At 37.1% G+C, this 18,369-nt stretch overlaps 3 protein-coding genes across 3 annotated transcripts; 2 read left to right on the top strand and 1 right to left on the bottom strand.

Annotated features, from left to right (window-relative positions):
• Positions 1-131: 131 nt before the first annotated feature.
• LOC306759230 (small ribosomal subunit protein eS27-like) lies at positions 132-2,176 on the bottom strand. Its single transcript, XM_079244794.1, has 4 exons — positions 2,066-2,176; positions 1,528-1,636; positions 1,322-1,432; positions 132-272 (listed from the first exon to the last, which is right to left on the bottom strand). Exons 1-4 carry the CDS (start codon positions 2,069-2,071, stop codon positions 244-246), a joined length of 255 nt encoding a protein of 84 aa, XP_079100920.1. The 5' UTR covers positions 2,072-2,176; the 3' UTR covers positions 132-243.
• Positions 2,177-3,691: 1,515 nt separating this feature from the next.
• Positions 3,692-8,647, top strand: LOC306759463 (ras-related protein Rab-8A). Its single transcript, XM_079245129.1, has 8 exons — positions 3,692-3,839; positions 4,368-4,428; positions 4,609-4,669; positions 5,111-5,188; positions 5,292-5,381; positions 5,529-5,594; positions 7,054-7,104; positions 7,246-8,647. The coding sequence occupies exons 1-8, from the start codon at positions 3,716-3,718 to the stop codon at positions 7,333-7,335; spliced, it is 621 nt and encodes a 206-aa protein (XP_079101255.1). The 5' UTR covers positions 3,692-3,715; the 3' UTR covers positions 7,336-8,647.
• A 4,299-nt stretch (positions 8,648-12,946) lies between these two features.
• On the top strand, positions 12,947-16,866 carry hsh2d (hematopoietic SH2 domain containing; the record flags this gene model as incomplete). The annotated part of the gene is made up of 5 exons (XM_079245648.1): positions 12,947-13,068; positions 14,218-14,307; positions 14,407-14,572; positions 14,845-15,105; positions 16,444-16,866. 5 exons carry the CDS (start codon positions 12,947-12,949, stop codon positions 16,864-16,866), a joined length of 1,062 nt encoding a protein of 353 aa, XP_079101774.1.
• Between the last annotated feature and the right edge of the window lie 1,503 nt (positions 16,867-18,369).

The raw sequence follows: 18,369 nt of genomic DNA, 5'->3' as shown, positions 1-18,369 counted from the left end.
ACAACTCCATCTGAACATGCAGGAAGTACAATCATGGTTTTTGATTTGTCTATTAGTTTACTTTTAGCAGCTACATCACCACATCCTGTATAACCCCCTTAAAAAGTGGGTTTATATTTCACTCTACTAGATTCAAGAAACTGATTTACTGAGGCAATTTCTCTGCAACGTGGACTGTCACTTGGACTCGTTTACCCATGGTCTCTTCTGCTTCCTGTTGTGGATGCTCTTGTAAATTCCATCTCATGTATTTTTCCTTCTGAAGGCACAACCTATTTGGACAAATATTTTCATCAACTCATAGGAAGCCATATATAAAACTACACTGCTCAAGAAAATAAAGGGAACACTTAAACAACACAATGTAACTCAAAGTCAACCACACTTCTGTGAAATCGAACTGTCCACTTCGGAAACAACACTGATAGCCAATCAATTTCACATGCGGTTGTGCAAATGGATGTTTGGCATTTGCCAGAGAACACCAAGATCGGCAAATTTGCCACTGGCACCCTGTGCTCTTTACAGATGAAAGCAGGTTCACACTGAGCACGTTACAGATGTGCAGAGTCTGGAGATGCCGTGAGAACGCTTTGCTGCCTGCAACATCCTCCAGCATGACCGGTTTTGGCAGTGGGTCAGTAATGGTGTGGAGTGGCATTTCTTTGGAGGGATGCACAGCCCTCCATGTGCTCGCCAGAGGTAGCCTGACTGCCATTAGGTACTGAGATGAGATCCTCAGGAACCCAGGTTGGCCCTGGGTTCCTCCTAATTCAAGACCTCGTGGCTGGAGTGTGTCAGCAGTTACTGCAACACGAAGGTATTGATGTTATGGACTGGCCCACCCATTCCCCAGACCTGAATCCAATTGAGCACATCTGGGACATCATGTCTCACTGCATCCACCAACGTCAAGTTGCACCACAGACTGTCCAGGAGTTGGCGGATGCTTCAGTCCAGATTTGGGAGGAGATCCCTCAGGGTTGTAGGGAGGTCATACAGGCACGCGGAGGCCGCACACACTACCGAGCCTCTTTTTGACTTGTTTAAGGACATTACATCAAAGTTGGATCAGCCTGTAGTGTGTTTTTCCACTTCAATTTGTAGTATAACTCCAAATCCAAACCTCCATGGGTTAATGCATTTGATTTTTACTGATAATTTTTGTGTGATTTTGTTGTCAACACATTCAGCTATGGAAAGAACAAAGTATTTAATAAAAATGTTTCATTCATTCAGATCTACAACGTGTTACTTTAGTGTTCCCTTTATTGTTTTTGAGCAATGTACTTAAAATACTATATTGGGAGGTTGTATCTACCTGCCGTTAGTCTGCATTTACCCCCTCGTGGTCTACAGAGGATTATGGAGCATCCTGGACAAGCCACCACTGTATGGGCATGGCTGAAGATGGTGGAGATCCTGTAGCAGCCTGAATATTAAGGAAAAACAAAACTCATGAAAACATTAAAAATCAATGGGTAGAAAAAGATATGCAGTTTGGGCCCAGGAGTGGTTGACACCTACCCATGCATTTCACATCCATAAAGTAGGAGTTGGGACTTTGCACCAGTCTCTTCTTCTTGTGCCGCCTCATCTCCTCTGTGAGACTGGGGTGCATCAGATCTTTGGTCAACTGAATAAAGAATAAAATCTTCTTAAAACTTGATCAGCACAGCCGACTTATTGGTTAGCATTTACTCGAATGTTTCTGGACAAAGACAAGCTCGTTTCTTTGAAGATATTTGTTGTGGCGTGTCGCCCCCTACAGTACAAGGAAGAAATTACATGTTCCAGTGAACACAGACATGTCCAGACAAGTTCAGACAACCTTCCTATCAGACGTACACAACATATAGATTCCCTTTCTCGTAAATAACAGTGTAGTAACTCATCTTAATACAGTAATAGCATTTACTTTTTAATGCAATGAAAATAATTACATTTTTTACGCATTTTCACATCTTTCACTTTCAAACAAAAACCAGCTTTCTGGCAGTCAGAACTGATGAAGAAATCTTTACATTGCAAACAACATGAAACTTTGACAGTCTTTTGTACTTACAGGCATGTTTACACAGATCGCCCCTGATTTTTTTCCCGTTCGACACAAATACGATGAAAGCTCGTGAGCAGATTCACCTGTCCTTTCCCAGTCAGATGAATTTTAACAGTGATGCCCTGGAGGAGAAGACTAGGTAGGCGGGTTTTCTTCTAGGAGGGGCAAAAGATCCATGTTAGATAACAACGACAATAATAATAATAATAATAATAATAATAATAATAATAATAATAATAATAATAATAATAATGAACACAGCTTTAAATGGCGTTTTTACTAATACTAATACTAATACACCAATTTTATTGCAGATAAAATTATGTGCAGCAGTAATTGTATGTTGAAGGTGGTCATTGCAGAAAGAATGGAGGATTTTTTTTTCTTTTTTAATAGATGTGATTGCAGCTAAAGGGAGTTTTATAGTGTCTGGTGGCAGCAGCTAGAAGGGGGATGAAGATATAAAATGATCTTCTGTGAATTGGATAGCTTTCCTGATCACAAAGAATTGATATGGTTCAGTAATGATTCAATAATTTTGCTGTTCAAATTGATTACATGAGAGAGGTTTTGGGTTTGATGAAAAAGGTGCCATAGTAGGATGAAGTTTTTAAGGTAAAACATAGATCATATAAGTGAAATCTAAATGTGTGCTGACATTGAAAGTCTTCCGTTTGTTCCGCAGATGGAGGCCATTTTATGCTTTTTCTTTTCTTTTCTTTTCTTTTTTTTTTTTTTTTTTTAAGAAATTCACATTATACACACAAAACAAGAAGCTCTCTGCCCAGATATATATTTTTTAAAATGTAAGTATTTAGTTCAAACAAGTTTTGTAAGCCTGCTGAAAGTGGATCAGTGCATATTCATTGCTGCTTTTAAGTGTCAGCAGTTCCAGATAAATGTTGCGAAAGTACTGTTAAAAAAAAAAACAAAAAAACTCGAGGCAGAAATCTATTAATATTTCATTCTTATTACAATGTTTATTATACTTTATTTAAGTGGACCATTTTTATTTTAATGTTTTTGTTCTGTAGAAAATGTATTTGTTTTCTTTTCTGAAGATTTTAAATCAGACAAAGTTTAAGTTTTGCATTTTACCGTAATAATTAGACAAAATATTGGGCTTGGTGATTTTTACTTTAATTTTTTTTTAAATTTTTTTATTTAACCTTTATTTCACCAGGAAAGTCCCATTGAGGTTAAGAACCTCTTTCTCAAGGGAGTCCTGGCCAAGCGGCAGCAAGAGTTACAGACGATAAACATGAGCTTATTAATTTCCCTTTTCTTTTGAACTGTTTTGTTGTATTATACCATCTTGTTCAACACAATTTAATTTTTGGACTTCAAGCAGCTTTACCAGCAACCTCTGATTTTCTGCATCACTGATGTAGATGCTAATAAAACTTCACCCCATAATACCTGTTTTTTTGGGGGTTTTTTTTTTGTTTTTTTACTGGTCAAACAATAAATAGTATCATTACCGCGGCTCGCAACACACATGAAAACGAACACACCCAAGGGAAATAGCGACATACTTCCGTAGCCACGGCGACACAGATGAGTGACAGTTTATTCTACCAACAAGCAGCTCACGCAGAGTGACGTCTCCGGCTCCGCAACGGGTGGGATATCCGCAGTAGTAAGCTAGCTAATGACATGGCGAAGACTTACGATTACTTGTTTAAACTACTTTTAATCGGCGATTCAGGCGTCGGAAAAACCTGCGTGCTTTTCAGATTTTCAGAAGATGCCTTTAATTCAACGTTTATCTCTACTATAGGTGGGTAAAACTTTAATGATCAGTTTTGTATGAACTGAAAACGTAACAGGAGTAGCCCATCCCGTCTTGCTAATTTGTGGCTAACTTTTCTGGCTACGATTCATCTTGAGCTAGTGGCTGGTCAGGAAATGCAGAGCCGGCATGTTATAGTGGGTTTTTGAGGAAACCCGGTGACATTTTATTCACTTGCAATACTTTGAAAACCCCAACATAAGCCATCTGGATAGATGCGGTGCTCACCTGTAATTTTGCTTTTAAATAAAAGCTACATAGACGTAGGAAAGCTGAGCTAACAGGCAAGAAAGCTAGTTAAGTTGGTAGGCAGTGTCATTTCCTATATGAGTAGCTACGCCCCATCACTTATACAGCCTTAAAGAAAGTCTTAATAATACCCGCTACAATCCTTATCCTTGCAAAAATGTACCACATATGTTACTGTCAGTTAGATACCGATTAAGTGTGACAACACAGAATTATTTGTTTTTGTTTAGTTTATAAAACTTAAACTGTGTGAATCTATTTTTTCAGGTATTGACTTCAAAATCAGAACAATAGAATTAGATGGGAAGAAGATCAAACTACAGATATGGTAAGGTAGCAGGCTAAAGTGACTGTCCACCTTCATAAATAATTAGCCCTGTCTTTTTTTTTTTTTTTTCTCTTGGCATAAAGACATTAAATATTTAATAACTATGAATTCCTACACCTTAACAGCATTGCATACCATTTACAGATTAGTAGGGTAACCATTATGTATGTTTCTGTACAGGGATACAGCAGGACAGGAGCGGTTCAGGACCATCACAACAGCCTACTACAGAGGAGCCATGGTGAGTTAAATCGCCAAACATTATCTGTGGAAACTGAATGGGTGAAGAGACATTCATTTTAGCTTTAAGCACAGCGCCTTAAACTTTTACCAGAGCCACACCCTGCATTGTTATAGATGCTATACACACCTCAAAAATCTGAGGTGTACTAAATGCATTGTTGTGGGCTTTTGTTAGATTTTTCCCTTTATACAGGTTGAGTGTAATACCAGTTTCAATTTGTTTTCATTCTAAGGCTTAATTCATTCTTGTCTCTTTGGAGATCAAACTGTTACTCCACAATGATGTGATTTATCATGATTGAAGAATGACACAGAAAAAAAAATGTATTAAACATTTAATTTCACAGCTGTTTGTGTGGAATCTGATTAATAAAAATGAAAATATAATTTGAATAAGATAAATAATATAGCTACTTACACCTTTCTCTGAATTCTCCAGGGCATTATGTTAGTGTATGACATTACCAATGAAAAGTCCTTTGACAACATCAAGAACTGGATAAGGAATATAGAGGAGGTAAAACATTTAATTTTTGCTCCTGGTTTTTTTTTGCAAAAGGTACAATTACTTTTATAATTGTTAATATCTGTTCAACATGCTACTTTTCTTTTTTCTACAGCATGCCTCAGCAGATGTGGAGAGGATGGTTCTTGGGAACAAATGTGATGTTAATGACAAGCGACAGGTGTCCAAAGAAAAAGGAGAGAAGGTGGGCTTGCCAAATGTTACAATAATAAAGACCATTTAATTTCCAACAATAACACTTTAAACAATACTAGTGTCTCAAGATCCCAGGATAGATTTTTATTATTTTTCCTAGTTGCTTCTCTGACTTGTCTTCTTTATCCAATGTCAGCTGGCTCTGGAGTATGGTATCAAATTCATGGAGACGAGTGCAAAGGCAAACATCAACGTGGAAAATGTGAGTTCACCACATTTCTGGAAATTGGTTAATGAAATAATTTGCAGTTACAATTGATATTGCAAGTTCTCGTCGATATTGTTCTTTTCTGACTGGAATATGATGAAGACAGTTTATATTTTACACTTTGGTGACATCCTTACTCTGAACACATTTTCCAAATTCCAGCAGGGAAGTGACTCAGTATTATCTAACAACACTCTAGTTTATCCTCAACTTTCTGAAGGTAATCTCCATTCTGGCATAATTCATACTGGCAGAGTGAACAGGAATAGCCATTTAGAAACTTTGGGGCTTGTTCAAAAATATTGGCCACTATATCCAGCAACATATGACTACATACCTCCAGACTGGTGAGAAACATTGGTTTATTTGCTGAAATTGTGTGAGGGGAATTCTTTTAGAGACATCTAGAGTAATAAATGTTGCAATAAATGTTGAAATATTCACAGGAGTTGCTGGTGTGAGATGGCATGATATAATTTTAGTTCATTGTGTGTATGCATATATATATATATATATATATATATATATATATATATATATATAATGTGTTTCAGTCCTTAATCGGCGTCCCACATCAATGCTGAATTTCTCCTTGCTTGATAAAAAGGTTTCAGCTTTTTTCTTCATTTTCACTAGTTGTTTGTATGACTGGCCAAAGTGCATTTTTAGTGGGGCTGCGATGATATGCTTTTGTCCCGATTTAATTCAAATCCGATTTTTTTTTTTTTGGCGATTCAATTTAAACTATGATTCTCACAATTCTTTGATATTGCTGATTTTTGTAGATTAAAACAATAAAAATGTATAAAACTTGTTTTCACTCATCATCTTTCTTTATTTCAATTAGGAAAAAAACAACACAGTAGCTGGCTCACCATCCTGCTGCTATAATGCCAAAGAAGACAAGTAAAAAGATCAATAAAAATGACAAAAAAATTATAATGGATTCTTTTTATTTATTTAAAAAAAAAGTTGTTTTTTTTTTTTTACAAAATTGATTTTAAAATTGTGAAGCAAAAAATACAGATATTTGACATTTGATTTGATATTTGAAGAAACGTTATTTAATATGCCTTTAAAATGTTTCAATTATTATAGTTTCATAAAAGTACAGATCATATCAGTGCAGTCTGTGGTTATTTTTTAAATATATTCTGTCAGGACTGAATCAATTCATGAACGTGGCTTTTATTTATTTATTTATTTTTTTGTTAGGGCTGTAAAAACGTCAGATCACACGGTTCTTGTGGTATTTAGATCTGTTGATGCAATAATACCCGAATGACAGGTGCTGAGCTTGAGAATCAGCTCTTAAGAAAACGTTTTGAAGGAAACTATTATTATCTTACGTTCTCAACTCCTTCAAGTGGATTTAACTGTGAATTTTTGTGTCATTCTGCAGAATTACCTCATTGTGTAATGATAATGTGTTTCTGTACTACTTTGTCTGCAGGCCTTCCTAACCCTCGCCAGAGACATTAAAGCAAAAATGGACAAGAAATTGGTAAGAATGATACAAAAGTGTTTTTATAACTGGCAATATTATTACATTAAACATGGTAAAAATGGTTGTTGCATACTTTAGTATTTTTTTCTTTTTCCTCATTTGAATGTACTTTGAATGTATAAATTTGTGCCTTTTTAGGAGGGCAACAACCCGCAGGGCAACAACCAGGGAGTAAAGATAACAGAGCAGCCTAAGAAGAGTAGCTTCTTCCGCTGCACGCTCCTGTGAGAAGATGGGAGTGTCTGCATCCACAATCGCCTTAACTGTGTCCCCCCGCTGGACAGAACTGGACAGAGCGCACTCTGATATCTGCTTTAGCCTTCTACCTTTGTCTTCCTTCTTTTGATTTGTCCTGTGATTTAATTAGGAAAAAAAAAGTCTGCGGATTAAGACTTCCATTGACACCTGTGGATCTAACTGCTGTGGCCTCTGTTACATACTGGCAGTTTCAACTTGAATCCTGAAACCTTTTTTTTTTTTTTTTTTTTTTTTTTTTTCCCCCCCCACTTTTTAAGGCTTTCTCCTGGTGAGACGCTGACAACGATCAAACCTTTTCTGCCCGTAACTTTAAGCTTTCATCTCATGTGGTGAAGTCATCGCCAACAGCATCCTAAATTCTGCTGCATGTTTGCACTGACAGGGTGGTCTTGCATTTGGTGATTGTTTCTTTGTTTTTTCATTCACTTTCTGTAAATGCAGTATGTAAATATGTTTCACTGATGATGATTCACCAGATGCAAAAAGTGATGCCAGTGCATTTTTCCCCATCGTATCAGCAGTAGGGTTTACATTTCCTCTCCAGCTTTCCTCTCTCCTGTTGATGTCATTGTCTGCAACATACCTTTCTCTTGCCAACACTTAAATGTGCAATGTGACGTTTGTCTGTCTTAAAGTATTCATGCAGTTACATTATGGCTGAGATTCAAGAGCACACAGATTCTTACTGTTAATTGCTTTTCTGATTATTTTAGGGTTTGTGACTTATTAAAAAAAAAAAAAATCAAGTTGGGATCATTGAGAGAAAGAAAAGTATTAGATTCACCTCTGCTGGTGAGCTAGCAGTACTTAAATATCTGGAGAAAAATTCAGTGTGACAGGAGGAGTTGCAGTAATAATGTACTTATTGTCTTATGCGTTTATACTTGACCTGGTTGTCCTTTCCAACGGGGGAACTCATAAAAACCAGTTTCCTGGGCCTTGGATTGGCGCTGTGCTGTAGAAGTACTTTATGGAGTGAAACGGAGCATAGCACCAAAATGACAAAGTGCCCTTTTATGTTCTTTATTGATTATGCACTTTTTTCTCTTTTGTTTGTCCTGTTTATAAAAGGAAAAAAAAAAGTTCTCAACATTTATTGACTGTTTATTGCAAGTCTTAACTGAAATGTACGACATTTCTCTGTACCCTGACTGGGCCTCCTGGAAACATCTGCGCACTGAGGCCTCTGTTTTTGGTGAGCATATCGGATGCAAAGCAGCCCAGCATTCCCAGAGAACCTTTTCCTACATTAATCTTATAACATTCACATTTATAAATAGAAACGGTTTCTCTACATTTGTGTGTGTGTGGGGGGGGGGGGGGGGGGGGGGGGGGGGTGTTTGTCTTTTAGAGGATCACTGCCTTTTCAACCATATTTGTCCAAATTTTTCTCGGGGTTTGTCTGTTTTTGGCCCACTTTCATGGCCGTCTGAACTATGCATTCTGGCTGCATGTAAAACCTTAAAAAGATTTGCACATGTGATTTAATGAGCTTTATTTGAGATTAGAAATGTGCAGATTGTTCCCGTCACTCCCAGCGTTCGCTTACAACGCTGTTCAGATGCTAATAAGAAATCTGGTTAAGTCATGTCAGGCGTTTCATAGTGAACAAAAAAAATTTCTCACGGGGATGAAAAGTCATTGAATTAAACCTGTTAATTTCACATTTTCTTGCAGATTTAAACCATGATGAGCTCAGTTGACTTTAACTAGGTTTCATCTGTTTTTGTTAAACTGATGCACAGATTTAACTTGTTCCCAGCTTGATTATATCTTTTGTTTAGTTAAACTTTGTCATCAATTTGATTGGAAATTATTTCCCCTTATAAATGTAGTTGCTCAGTGTTAACTCATCTTCATCATTTCTGAAGTAAATTTTGGGATTTCCTCAGATTATTGTTGAACTTGGAATAAATTAAGTACTTCAGCAATTGTAAATAAGATCTACAATGATTGTACTGTGGTTTCATAAATCCTATTAATCTACACTTTTTTGTAGATATTTGTACTTTTGATGATTTATTAAACAATTCGTAAATGTTTTCATGTTTTTGTAATTTTTCTTTGTAATGTAGTTCATAGAGATGGTATGAAGTAATTTCCTTTAATTATATTTATATGTTGGATATTTGATTTATGAGGAAATAATTTCATAAACTGAAGTCATTAAGAAGACTTAATCCAAGCGCGACCGAGCGTTAATAAAACAGGCATGGTATAGGACAGGATCAATCCGATACGCTATGGAGGTGATAAACATGGACTCTGCAGTCGATACCTAATGCAACATACTTTCACTTGCTGAAACTGAATTTTAAGATTTTATTGTAAGATTTGATAATAGTCCAACTTTGCTCTCTGTGGAGCATTCCAGTAACATAAACCCTGCTCGATTGTTTTCCCCTCAATTTATTAATGGGATTTAATTTGAGTGAAGTTTTGATTACTAAGAATAATAAGAGAAAAATGATGAATTGGGTCTTTTATTTACAAGTCAGTGTTAGTGTCTGGGTTTCTTCTCTGCAGAAAAAGATTATTTGCTTTATAAAACTAACAAAATATGTTTTCAAAAAACTTTATGTAGTTTTTTGCATATTTTGTGTTGACTCTCCTGTTGATACATGTGCTGATTAGCAGACCTGCTCCTTATTTATCTTTACTAATTTAATCGATCTTTTGCCTGCTTTCCGTTGTTCTGCCAGCTCGGTCAGTTGCTGTGTCTCGTCTGTTTTCTGTAGTCAGTCAGTCATTCTATCTCTCCCTCAACTTTCTTTGCCTTCATTTTTTTTTAAAGTTTACTTTCTGGTTCACCCTGCCTTTGCTGCACCTTTTTTATTAATTTTTTTATGTTGAATAAAATCCTAAATCCTACTCCAGCCTCCTGCTTTGCAGTCCTGCATTTGGTTCCTTCCTCCTCACCTCCATTCTACCATTCACCATGACCGAAACTTTTCACTTAGCACGTTACACATATATAGGTCATTATTCAAGCAGGCTTTTCCCCCTATTAACCAAACATTTTTGTGTTGCAAATGTCATCTGCAGCTTTCCTGTTTCCTTTTAATTTCTGCTCTGGAATATGTAAATGTTCTGGGTTTGACTCTGAGGTGTTGAATGAACTGTCAAGCAGCCCAAATGACCATATGCTGTCCAAAGGCCATCCACAGAAAACAAAAATCACATGATTTAGCCCTGAAGGGAAATTAAGATTGTATGGATGAACGGGTGTTGTTAGGGAGAGGAATGCAATTTGTATGCTTTTCTAACATATGAAATAACACATTCTACAACACATGTTTTAGGTTTGGGAATGTGTGCTCCTAAGCCTACAGTGTCTTTCCTAAAAAGATTCCCATGTGGTGTAGGTGCAAGATGATATGGCCTATTTAAAAAAAATAGTGTCCATGGTGATGATGATTGTATTGTCAAAAAATACATTTTATTCAAGACAATATCATACATGATTGCTTTCTAACTCAAGCCAAGTGTTGTTACAGGTTGGATCCAAACGGGAAATGACAAAGTTTCATTGTTGTAGCCTTCATAAAAGCAAGGTATGCAATGTGAATAGAAAGCATTTTTCCTAAAACCATGATGATTTTCTAATGAAGCAATGCCATGCTGGAATGTAAGCTGGTCTTGATATTGCGTTTCAGCAGGGCCAAGCCGGCTGAAGGTACAAGATGGCCATTTAAATTGAAGGACTTGTTGATCTGCAACTTCCTTCTGAGAAAATAATACATTTTCACTCAGAGGGGGACATAAAAGTGTCGCCCTGGCCAGCAATTAAAGCCCTCAATGTAGAAAAATGTGACCTAGTTGCTCCAGTTTTAGATCATTTGACATATTTTCTCCTCTGTTTGTTCAGGAAAGTCATTCAAGCATTACAATCTGTTTCATGGCAGACATGTTGGAGCAACATGGCCTCATGAGATTATAGATCTTCATCTGCTTGTAAACAGGATTTATAGTACATACATTATGCAAAATATGTTTGTTTTTTTATTTTTTTATTTTATTTAATTTTATTTTTTTTTACAGTGGAGGGATGTGTGCGTGTATACAAAGTCTGTCTGTTGGTGTGTAAATGAAGAAGAGTCCCACACCAGGATTTCCCCTAAGTTTCACTTCTGTTTCACAGAGAGAAATCATGCTTGGCAGACTTTAACCTTTAGTTACTTTTTATTTGTTTGAGGAGGACTTCCTGTTTAGTGTCTCTAAGGTAAACAATAACATTACATTATCTAGCTGTTCATATGTCACTGCCAACACACACTGAAGACATTATTGTCATGATGTTCCAGTTTTTGAGCGGAACTTTGTCGAGTGCTGTGCATCCGCAAATGTTCAAATGTGCCTCTGCTTTATTTCCTCTTTAAACCCATCATTTTAATTAAGCTTTAAATTCTGCACATTATATTTGCAAAGAGAGTTTAAGTTGTCTATGGAGTGTTACACTGCATTATATTGCAATGAAATCACTAAAACTTTTGAGTCAGAGACAAAAAATATATTTTCCCAGTTGAGATATGAGCCAAAGTTCTCACAACATCAGCTGATCTGTGGCCTTTAAAGCACCTTAAGTGTGATTCATTTTCAGGTGTGAATTCTTTGATGGATCATTGTTTTCCAGATACAGATACAGTTCTTGGCTCTGGAATAAAGCGTGACCGCTGGAAAAGGTTTTAAAGCAATTATGTTGAACTTATTAAATGCCTCCCACCTTGGTGGACATGAGCAGATGTTTGTTATATAATGCTGATGGGAGCAGCACTGCAAGCTTCTCATTTCATCTCTGTTTCAATTCTTCTCATATAAGCTGAGAAAAATTCCCTTGACCTCCACATTTTAAGTCACATAATTTTATACACAAGTAAAAACATCAACAATGACCATTCTGTTCAAAAATGCATTCACATTGTAAGATTATTTTACTCTTTAACTGCCATTATAAATGCTTTCAATAGCATTCTTTGTAAATATACAGTATATATAAAGCGTTTGAATCACTGCTGACAGTGGGTGGAGTTTTAGCTCCGCCCAGGCCGGTGCTGTCAGATAAGTGCGCTCCTCTGTGCCATTTCACTGCAGCACTGCCAGACAAGGTGAGTAACTTTTTGCCGTGAGTTGTGTTTGGATTAAAACAGCTCAGAATGACTGGCTTTATTTTAAAAAATCAGACACTTTAGGATTACATAAGCGTGCAGAAATTTACATACCAGATGGTAGCAGAAATGACGTATTCAATCATCAGTGCAACTAATGAAACCATCTAATTATAAACTTAAGCAAAACACTGAGTCTTTGTTGAGTTTTTAACTGGATGAAAGCAGTATTTAAGTTTAAGGAAAAGCAGAGTTGCATCTGTACGTCAAAGGAGAAGAGATAGATAAAATTGTTTTCTTAAATTTAAAGTTAAACAGAGGAAGAAAGATTGATACATTACACCGAATCCTCCCCTTTAAAGATGAAGTCAGTACTAAAAAAGGGGTATTTGATGTGTTTGTACATTGTACTTTATGTACGCATATGTTTTACGTGCTGCATTTGCAGGTCTTTAAATGAACAGTTTCCCAGAACGATGGAGTGGAATCCGCCTTTACAAGAACACGATGCTGTCACCTGGTTCATGAAGTCTCAGCTCCAGTCTGTGATCAGCAATGGCATAGTCCCTGAATGGTTCCATGGGATCATTTCCAGAAAGTATGTTTACAGTGTCTATCACCATCTGGCATCTACAGCAGCAGATGCCAGAGGAATGCAAAGAGAGATGTTTTCAAAATGTTAGATGACAAAGATATTAGTGTCGTGTCCTTTTGCTCATATTTTTCTGACTTTCAATTATGTTGTGTCAGTTATGCCATTTCTATTAATCTTTTATGTATTTGGCAAGTTTTAAGTAAAACATTTGAATATAGATAAAAGACAATGAACAGACAGCAAGTAAACACAATGATAAAATGATGTATTTTTTAACAAGGTCTTTGAAAAGTTGTTTGAAAATTTTAAATGTACCACTTGATTTAATATATTTTATAGTTCTGAAACAAACACCAGTCTTGTTAAAAAAAAAAAAAAAAACCATAAAATTGTGTAAAAGAATGTATTAAATCAGACCAAGACTGTGTTTTATTTAAATAAATGTATTATCTTGCTGTACAGCGTGACTTTAAGCATGCATTTCAATCAGACTAAAAAAAAACCTTGTGCAGCATAGAGGAGCTGGACTTGTCAGCTTGTAATCCACTTTTATTATAGATATTTTAAACCTAACAGAGTTAACATCCATGCAAGTCTTTGTTTTCCTTACAATTATCTCATTTCTATCGAATTTCTTAAACACCCCCTTTAAAAAGCTGGTTGTGATGTGTAAAACAGATAATGTTTCTCCAACCTCCCTCATCTACCAGAGATCGACTTTTTCAATGTTAATGCAACAGTCAAAATGTGACTTTTCTAAATGAAATATTGTTACACCCTGTTTCTCTTTCAGATTATTTTAGAATATTGTTTAGTGGCATGAAATAAATAGTAAATCCTGTGTATGTGTGGCCACCAAGCAATAGCTTTTATTTCACATTGCATACAGAGATGACAGTAAGACTTGTTTGGTTCTTCTGTCCACTTACAAACAAACCAAAACCACAATCCAGGTCTTTTCTCTTTTATCGTTTTTTGTTTTGAACCATTTTGTTTCAGTGAACTGGGCATGTAAAATTGTGTGTGTAAAAGGTTTTACAAGATGTAAATATTAACATGGTAGATTCTCACAGAAGAATACTACTATTCATGATAGAATAGGTAGATAAAAGTGGAATGTAAAGAAGCCTTTGTCTGTGGTCATTTGTATAGGACAGCAGAGGAACTGCTCATGCCTAAACCCCCGGGCTACTTCCTCATCAGGGTAAGTGAGAGCAGGATTGGCTACAGTATCTCATATCGGTGAGTATTTGCAGGATTGCTGGAGTTTGTTTCACCACTTGCACTCACATGCTCAGTTCAACGTCATGCCTGGCTCAAATGTTTGTGGTGACCCCACAGTGACGAGGGCCGCTGCAGACATTTCATGATTGATGCACTGGAGGATGGCCAGTACATCATTGTTGGGGAGAACAGGTGTCACCGCTTGCTGCAGGACCTGGTGGACTTTCATCGTAGGACTCCCATCGTCCCCAGCAGACAGGTGCTCACTGTTGCTTGTGGGCAGGTGAGGAAGTTAATTGGCTATCCTATTTGCATGCAGGTTGAGAAATGTTTTCCGACTTTCCTGTCATATTTAATTCACTTTTAATGGACAGAACAAGCTCAGTTTAGCTGAATGAATTGTAAAAGAAGTGAAAAGTAAATTTATTCAGGTACATGCAGACCTTGAAAACCACAATATTTTCTAAATGGAATTCCACCTGTGACTCACACAAAAAGAAGAATCACAAAGTGAATCACTTGTTGCTTCTTTCTCTCTGTCTTATCCCATTGAAGATGTCAAATGACAAAACGGACTATGCAGAACTACTGTTTCCTTCAAAACATCCAACCTCTGACAACGATTTGCTACGAAACAACTATCCTCCTCCCAGCATAAGTCAACCAGTATCGGAAGAGGACAGCCCACCAGCCCTTCCTTATCGACCAAATAATCTGATGGACTCATTAGTCCTGTCTCCAAACAGCCAACCAGACAGGCTTTACCCCAATTTGGAAGAGGAGTTTGGAGACATCATTGCTCCTCTTCAAGAAATGGTAAATTTGACTGTAAAATGCTGCTCTTACATACATATATATATATATATATATATATATATATATATATATATATATATATATATATATAATATTCTACCCAGAAGACATGAAAATAGTTGGTGATCAGAGTTTTTTTTTTTTAAGTCGGTAACTATTATTTTATATGTAAATCTTGGTGTAATGGGATTTGTTCTCATGATGCACGCCATCTTGAGCTGGAATCATAAATTATGACATATTAAGTATATTTTTTTTTGTAATTTTTTAATTTACTTTTCTTTAATCAAATCAAATCCAACTTTATTTATCAAGCACTTTTTCTATGATAACACAAAGTGCTTTACACAATATAGAAGCATGACAAAGAAAATTCATCAGCCCCGTGTTTTTTCACACAAACGTATACACACACTCACACACACACTCACACACACACACACACACACACACACACACACACACACACACACCCAACATCGATTTCCAACATTTGTCTTAAACATCATGCATACACGCCCTGCGATGGAGTGGCAGGCTGTCCAGGGCGTACCCCGCCTTTCGCCCTAAGACAGCTGGGATAGGCTCCAGCTTCCCTGTGACCCTGAATTGGATTAAGCGGTTTGGAAAATGAATAAATGAATGAATCATGCATACACCTATCTAGTTATATGTTGCTGATATATTCATGATATAATCATTTTATGTATTTATGTTTTGTATTTATATTTATATTTACTTTTCTTTACATTTACTTAAACTTCCAAGATAAATTTTAATTTTTCTTCTTGTTAAACTTTCCTCTTTTTTTTTAATATATTCTTTGAACTGGTAGTGCAGGACTCAGTTGGAAACTTGTTTTGTTTCCCTGCAGCTTGATTACCTGCAAGTACAGTGACACTGCCTAAAATCTTGTGTTGTCTTTGTGTGACTTTGTGTCACAAGATCTCTCTTTTTTCACACTGACAGTAATATTACTCTTATAAATAGAGTTAATGTAACACTAAATAGAGCAAATAGACAATAAAAGTCCACATCTGGAAGTTGGAAATGTACTAAACACATAACTGTAAGTTGTGATTTTATTTGCTGTTACTTTGCTCATAAAGAGATGAAAACATTTTGTGAGAGAAGCAACCAGTGGCCATGCACTTAGCAAGTACATTGCAGATGTAGTCAAACTCTTTAATAATGATATCCCCCACAAAACAATGCTTATTTCATATAATTAAAGTTCTAAAAATATACTTGAGATCTAAATGTTGAGCAATAATGTATTGGGTCCTTTTATTTACTTACAAATTGACATGCTTTTTGTTTCATGTTTGTGATCCGTAGCCTGTATCCGTAGACCAACCTCCTGAAGTCCCTTCTCGGAGGTGTGTGCCTCAGCAGAACCAAGTCTGCATCAGACCAGTGTCTGCTCCTGACAGTTCCCATAGATCTAGCATCTTTGCACAAAAACTCTGCACCAGCATCCAGACTGTAAAGAACCGGGAAATAAAAACATCAGTCGTCACCAACCTGAAGAACTTCAAGAAGAAATTCCAAAAGAAAACAAGCACTTCACAGGATGATACGTATTCAAAAATTAATCTGGTGGAGTGTGACAAAAGCAATGAATACCAGGAGAATGAATACCAGGAGATCACAGGGGATCAGAGATATAGTGCATCGCCTTATTACAATGACACACGACTGACTGACCAGGTGTTACCTCAGGAGTACATGCCACCCCCACCTTTTGCTCCTGGCAACTGATGCACAGTGACACCCAGTGAGCCTGACTGCCAGCTCTGAAGAGAAAGGAAGGAATAGTCAATAAGTCTTTGACAAGAGTTAGAAAGGTGTGGGAATGTAATAACTGAACTGTGGCCACATCTTTTTAATGTCCCCACATTAAAATGAGGAACCTACCAAAGGATTTAAAACTGCAGTCTTTAAGGACAACAGTGCTGCAGTATTTAGATGCTTCCCTGCCTCAATAAACGAGACTCATTAAAAAAAAAAAAAAAAGAGTCATTGTGCTGTTCCTGATCCATTTACTTTTAAAAAAGGTATGATGAAGGAGGGACACATCTAAAACTTTTGCCTGAGATCATTTCCAACCAACATACACTATACACCAGTACCCTGATCAATTTAGTGTGGGTCACTTTGACATCTAATTTGGATCAAGACACATCATACAGTCAGAAACTGAGTTCAAACCACCATGAAATGTGTTTTAGATCAGATCTTTGTGTATCTAACTTAGTCTGGATGCAAAGATCCTTTATTTATATTAATCTGTAAAAAGAGAAAAAAGAAAAAGAAGATGCATGGAGTATAAACAGCTACGAGGTCACAGGTAGATGCATAATAAATTGAATTCCTTTTTTACACAGTTTCGGAGTGTTTGATTGTATTATTTTGGAAATGCTCTGATGATTTTGGCCATTGTTCGATCGCTGTGCTGCTGTTTCTGTGGAAATAGGTTTGCGCTTTGAGTCATGTGACTGCGCCCCGGAAGCTGTTCACTAAGCGCCAAAAAGAGTAAAGTAATAGACATCGGGAGGAGTTTTATGCTCTTAATAATTCTACTGCTGGTCTGAAAGGCGAACACGGTATGTTTTGGTGAGTTTTCACTAAATAAAGAAAAGTATGCATCAGTAAGAAGCATGGATTCTTTATGACCAGAGTAGTTATATGATTCTTTATTACCAGAGTAGTTATAGTGAAAACGTGGCCCAATTCCACCAAACCACGTCATCTCCTGTTGGGATCATCAGGCTTCAGAGTGCAGACCTGCTTCATCTCCTGTTGGGATCATCAGGCTTCAGAGTGCAGACCTGCTTCATCTCCTGTTGGGATCATCAGGCTTCAGAGTGCAGACCTGCTTCATCTCCTGTTGGGATCATCAGGCTTCAGAGTGCAGACCTGCTTCATCTCCTGCTGGCATCATCAGGCTTCAGAGTGCAGCCCTGCTTCATCTCCTGCTGGGATCATCAGGCTTCAGAGTGCAGACCTGCTTCATCTCCTGCTGGGATCATCAGGCTTCAGAGTGCAGACCTGCTTCATCTCCTGCTGGGATCATCAGGCTTCAGAGTGCAGACCTGCTTCATCTCCTGTTGGGATCATCAGGCTTCAGAGTGCAGACCTGCTTCATCTCCTGTTGGGATCATCAGGCTTCAGAGTGCAGACCTGCTTCATCTCCTGCTGGCATCATCAGGCTTCAGAGTGCAGCCCTGCTTCATCTCCTGCTGGGATCATCAGGCTTCAGAG

The sequence above is a fragment of the Telmatherina bonti genome (assembly GCF_933228915.1).
Source record: "Telmatherina bonti genome assembly, chromosome: 8".
Taxonomy (NCBI): domain Eukaryota; kingdom Metazoa; phylum Chordata; class Actinopteri; order Atheriniformes; family Telmatherinidae; genus Telmatherina; species Telmatherina bonti.
Note: the sequence above shows the minus strand (reverse complement) of the source record. Positions and strands in the feature narration are given on the sequence as shown.